Raw genomic sequence first — 5730 nt, forward strand, 5'->3', positions numbered from 1 at the left:
GACTACTCCCACAGTGATGTCACTGTGTGTGTGTGTGTGTGTGTGTGTGTGTGTGTGTGTGTGTGTGTGTGTGTGTGTGTGTGTGTGTGTGTGTAAAAGCATCTCATAATTTTTGAATGATTCGAACCAAATTAGCGGCGTTTTTAAAGAATTTCACCGAATTTGGATTTCCTGTGGATTAGAACCAATTCCGACCAGTAGGTTTCGAGAAATCTCCAAAATAAAAATTTTACAGTGTCAAATAAATTACAAAAAGATTTAATTTGTAGTTATTAGTTATTTAATAATTAAATAACCATTTAATGTATGGCAAAATAGTTATTAAATAGTAATTAAAAATAAAAATTATATATTAATTTTTATTTTACGAAAGTTGCAGAGTAGAGTAAATAAAAAAAATAGTTTTAAACTATTCGTTTTTTAGTTTAGATAATACTAGCTGTTACTCGCCCGCTCGCTGGACGGTTTATAGAATTGCATTTTTAGATCTAGACTTGAAATTTAATTAGAGTATTGTTTTGACTTGCACATATTCCCAATTCTATTATCGAATTGACATGTCCGTTTATCCATGTAATTATTCAGGCTAATATTGATTGTAACTTTCAATGTGCAATCATTATAACATTTCCGTGTCTTTCTTACAAAAATAAATAATAATTGATATGAAAAAAAAAAATTTGTAATGAGCATTGAAAGTTTCAGTTAAAAAAATTGCAGGTCTCATAAGTGAAGAAATCTGCCTAGTATATAAACATAACCAATAGAATTAAAAAATTTATTTTAAACAAATGATAATCGATTAGACTAAATTAAGTTATAATAAATATTCATTATTTCTAAGTCAAAAAAATATAGCTTCCGAATAAGTAATCACCAACATATCATATACTAAAACCTTATCTCCGAAACACGCTGCATCTTATGGTATAAGTATTATTCCGATCGGTTCAGTAGTTTTCGCAGTATAACCGGACAAAAAAACCGGCTCTATTTATTGGTATAGATTTGTTAATAATCAACGTAATATTATTTTCAACATAAAAAATAATAATCAATCATTTTATTTCTGAATTTGCAAAAATAATAAATCAAAAGAGAGTTAAAAACTAGATTCAATAGTGAATAATTAATAAAAACACTTAAATAGGTTACATGAGATTTGTACACAATTGCTTAACATAAATACAGAATAAATAATTGAATATAAATACAGAATAAACATATATAATCAAATAATTATTTATTGGAAGCTATATCATGGATTGATTTATGATCTAATCTCTTGTTAAAAAATTACACTCATACAATCAACAATTTTAAATAGAATACAACACTTAGGAAAAGACAAATTAGCTGCCTAGGACCTCAAAACGTCAAGATTTGATGATAACTTAATTTTCGAAAAACAGGGTGGAACCCATAACTTTCCGATTTTTTTTAATTTTCAATTTTCTTAGTGGGAAGTTAAAAATATTAAATGAAGGAATCCCACTTTGAAAAAATTTCGAAGGGATCGGGTTCAAAGGTGGTCGATTTGGAGTGAAAAGATCACTATACATTATATATATTTTTTGTCTTTCATGTCTAGATATATTTTTATTTATTTGTAAAGTTCAAAACATTGAATTAACGCTTGTAACGTTGAAAACGTTGGAATCACGTTTGAGACGTTGGAAACGTTGGAATCGCGTTTGAGACGTTGGAAACGTTGGAATAACGTTGGAGATTTTGACTCGGGTGGAAAGAAATTTTCTTTAAAAATTACTGCACTGTAATAATGCACTGTAATCGTGAGACATAATGCGGCCTTTTTATTTATCACTATTTTTGAAACAAAAATTCCAAAAAAATTTATTTATTTTGTGGTAAGGTAAAAGCCCCAATAGATGATCACGTACCAGTATATGATCACTCCATGTATTTTTTACATTTGTATATCTATATTCATAAATATAGGTATACAAATACATGGAGTGATCATATACTGGTACATGATCATCTATTGGGGCTTTTACCTTAGATTTCATAAAATTCACCGAAAACCGAATAAAATTTACAGTAGACTACAGTAAAATTTTTTGAAAAAAGTGAAAAATTATCTCACTTACCGACAAAACTTCTGAAATTGTGAACTATATTGAGAGTCTACTGTATAATTCAATTTTAAAATTGAAAATATTTTGATTTCTTACCTCTTTTTGGTGAAAATTTGACAAATTCATAATTTGTAATTCACTTTGAGTCCAACTTATCATCAAAAAAAGATAAAGTAAATGTAAGTATCTGATTAGCTTTATGATCATACTCAACAATTCGATATTTTAACGCTCTAATTGAAGTTCTCTTATTGAAGTATATTCGAAGACTATTTTTTCCTAATCACGCTTAGCTACCAGATAGAACGTGAATTTCATTATAAAGTTCTCTGTACATACCTTGTGATTACCTGACCGAGGGTAATTATATTGAAAAATAAAAAATTCATTGTTCTACTCGACTTATTAGTATTTATTTGAATAATTTATTTTTCTATAAATTTGCTGTATCAGATGTGCTTAATTATAATTCCATGTTATAAACTTATTATGAGATATTTGTCATCGATAGAGTTTCACTCACCACAGTACAAGATAATAGGTTTATTCGGAATCTGAGAATCGGTCATTTTCTCTAATTTCATTATTTTTAAATTTTATTAATAGTAAACAATTGGAATATATTTTCTATAATATTCTGAAATAGCTTCGATCGTATGAATCCAAATTATTAAAAAATTAAATTTCAGCATACTTAGCAAAAAAGTTTATCTCAAAATTATTAATGATTTTACAATGGTTTTAATATTACATTATACTACAAAGACTGAAAGTGAAAATTTCTGCACCGCGCGTCAGGATGTTCAAGGCAAAGTTGAGTTTTTTAATTTTAGTCAAATTTCTTTTTTACTTTCAGTTTTCTTAATACTAAAAAAAAAATTTTTTTGCCGATAAGAATTTTTTTTCATTTCAACGAAAAAAAAATTTAGCATACGAAACTTATTTTAGGTTAATAAAAATTTATTTAAATCGAAAACTTTATTTTCAGATGTTTTTTCGGATGAAAATCCATATCCACATCGGAGTTACTCCGCAGAGAAATTTACATCGACGCTTTTGGGCATCCTACTGCTTCAAAGATGACTTCAAAAACGTTTAGTTAATTTGTTTTATCAAAATACAAATAATCATAGATAAATCGATTTAATCCATACATGAGATAACAATTGACTTCTGAATAGTTTCTAGTGCTTATGGTGCTAATTAAAATTATTTAACTCATTAATTATTAAATATAAATATTATTTATCGCACTATATTCAATAATTAAAATGTTTACAACAAATTTCAACCAGGAAAACAATGAATGATATTGCTAAAGAAGTCGCTAGGAATACAAAAATATATTCCAAATCTGACATGATAATTCCTCTGTACGTATCAAATATTTTGATTTCTTTCAATCTTAATTTTTTAATTGGTTCACTGATTTCGGTACTTTCCCAATAATAGAGAAAACCAGCTTCTGATAACCGTGACATAATAACATCTACTTGAGTTTTAAGAGGCCAATCTTTACGAACAAATGGACTAACAAATCGCGGACTACGGAGTATAGAAGCATGTAAATTGTATTTGATAGCAACCGGAACACTAGTTGCTGCAGCAGTAATACATGCAGTGTAAAAATTATAACTCTTGATAATTTCATCATGACAATGGTTCTTCGTATAGTAAACATATTTTTTTTCTGTCTCTGTCCACTCATCGACACCGATAACTTGTCCAATATAACGAGTCATAAAAATAGAGTACTTGAATTTTTTAAGATCAGCGATACTGTTTATTTTCTCGCGGTATAATTTCGTTGAGTATGCTGACATATGGCTTTGATAATTAGCATTCATAATTATGACGAATAAGAGTATGGATACGATGAAAATCCTTAATGGAAGCCTATAAAACTTCACAACAGTACTTGTGGTCAGAATCAATCGCAAAATTTCAAGTAATGCTAATCCAAACGACAACTTTTTACAAACTAACAGTGCAATAAAGGTTAATATGAAAATCAGCGCGGTAAGAATGAGTACATTGATACTAAAAACAGATCCGATTTCATCTAAATAAGAGATAACTTTATTGCGCCGCGTCAATATGGAGTAAGTTCCAGTATGTCTCGGATAAATAAAGCTGTAAGTATTAAAGTTTTTCAGTAGTGATAGAAAATCTAAAGTTATGTCACAAGTATTATTAGCCAAATTATTAAAAAATCCTTCTACAGTTTGATTTCTAATTTTGTTAGGATTACTAAGATCGAAGTAATAAATAATGGGTGTTACGTTTAAAACAGAAAAAATTTCATAAAAACATTTCCAAGTAAGAAATGGCATTTTTTTCTCTATTGAACTGATATTGTAGGCTTTTTCGAAATCTGTTGTTACATTTAAACGTATCATTGCTTCAGCGATTACTTCAGAACCATTCAGATATTTTGTTTTATCAAAAAATAAATTACTGCATCCGTATTGACCTATGCAAAAAAACATAATTTGATAACAACATTGTTATCTTTATAATGAATATTTAAATACTCGTACCTTTAAAGTAATGTCGCTTGAACAATGTCCATTGCTGACGTCGTTCATTAAATGTAGTGTTTACATGCTGCCATGGATACGGTGCATAATTTGCATAAGGATTGTAAGTGTATAATGCAATTGAATCATCAACATCTTGGCATATAAGTAAAGAAGAAAGTAAATTCATCTTCGACATAGTTTGAAATATATTCCAGGCATCGTTACAGATTTCAAAAATATCAACGATCAATAAACGAGAATCAATATTCCACCAGGATGAAGATTTAACTTTGCGAAGAACTTCTTGAAGTTTATTTGTAGACATAAGGTATGTTGGCAATGTAGGCAAAAAAATTGTACTTCTATTATCTATTTGGACACTAGGACTAATTAAAATTGTTGGTATCCCTTCTTCGATCCATGATTCGTGAAAAATATCATGAATATCATTTGATACAACGACAGGATTTAATTTCTCAAAAATGCATGGTTCCAGCAATATTGATTTCTACATTTCCAAAAAATTGAAAAGTATTGAAATGGAATGAAAAAATGCTACATTAGAATTTTGAATATTGACTTCTTTTTTGACTTACCACTTTTTGGTCAATCATTGTATTCGTAATTTGGAATGATTTACTTTGGGTCCATATCATAATAGACATACAAAATATAAGTAAGTGTTGGATAAACTTCATGATCACATTCGGAAGTGTTATAATTTATAAGTAAATAAATGGAAGTTATCCTACTCCAGAGCAAAACACGACTAAACAGAAATTTTGCTATATTTCCAACTCAAGCTAATGTACATATTTTTTTATTCAATTGCTAAGTACAAACGTACTTAATCGTTCTGACCTAGTGCCATAATGCAAGTAATATGAAAGCACTTTTGATTAGAGATATAGCGTTAAGTTTTTCATTTATTAATTGTTTTATTTATTTATTTGATGTGTTACACGCTAACCATTAGCATATTAGCTTATGATGATGCATAACACAATCTTTAAATAAATAACACACATTATGAACATTATGGTTTTATTATACTTAATTAAATAGTGAAAAGTAGAAGTTCGTAAGTTTATGTTTTCGACGAAAAATTA

The 5730-nt window shown here is 28.2% G+C and overlaps 1 protein-coding gene across 1 annotated transcript; it reads right to left on the reverse strand.

Annotated features, from left to right (window-relative positions):
• Positions 1–3036: 3036 nt before the first annotated feature.
• LOC123264206 lies at positions 3037–5382 on the reverse strand. Its single transcript, XM_044727377.1, has 3 exons — positions 5218–5382; positions 4640–5129; positions 3037–4572 (listed from the first exon to the last, which is right to left on the reverse strand). The coding sequence occupies exons 1-3, from the start codon at positions 5317–5319 to the stop codon at positions 3359–3361; spliced, it is 1806 nt and encodes a 601-aa protein (XP_044583312.1). The 5' UTR covers positions 5320–5382; the 3' UTR covers positions 3037–3358.
• Positions 5383–5730: the final 348 nt, after the last annotated feature.

Source organism: Cotesia glomerata, linkage group LG4 (genome assembly GCF_020080835.1).
Source record: "Cotesia glomerata isolate CgM1 linkage group LG4, MPM_Cglom_v2.3, whole genome shotgun sequence".
Classification (NCBI taxonomy): Eukaryota; Metazoa; Arthropoda; class Insecta; order Hymenoptera; family Braconidae; genus Cotesia; species Cotesia glomerata.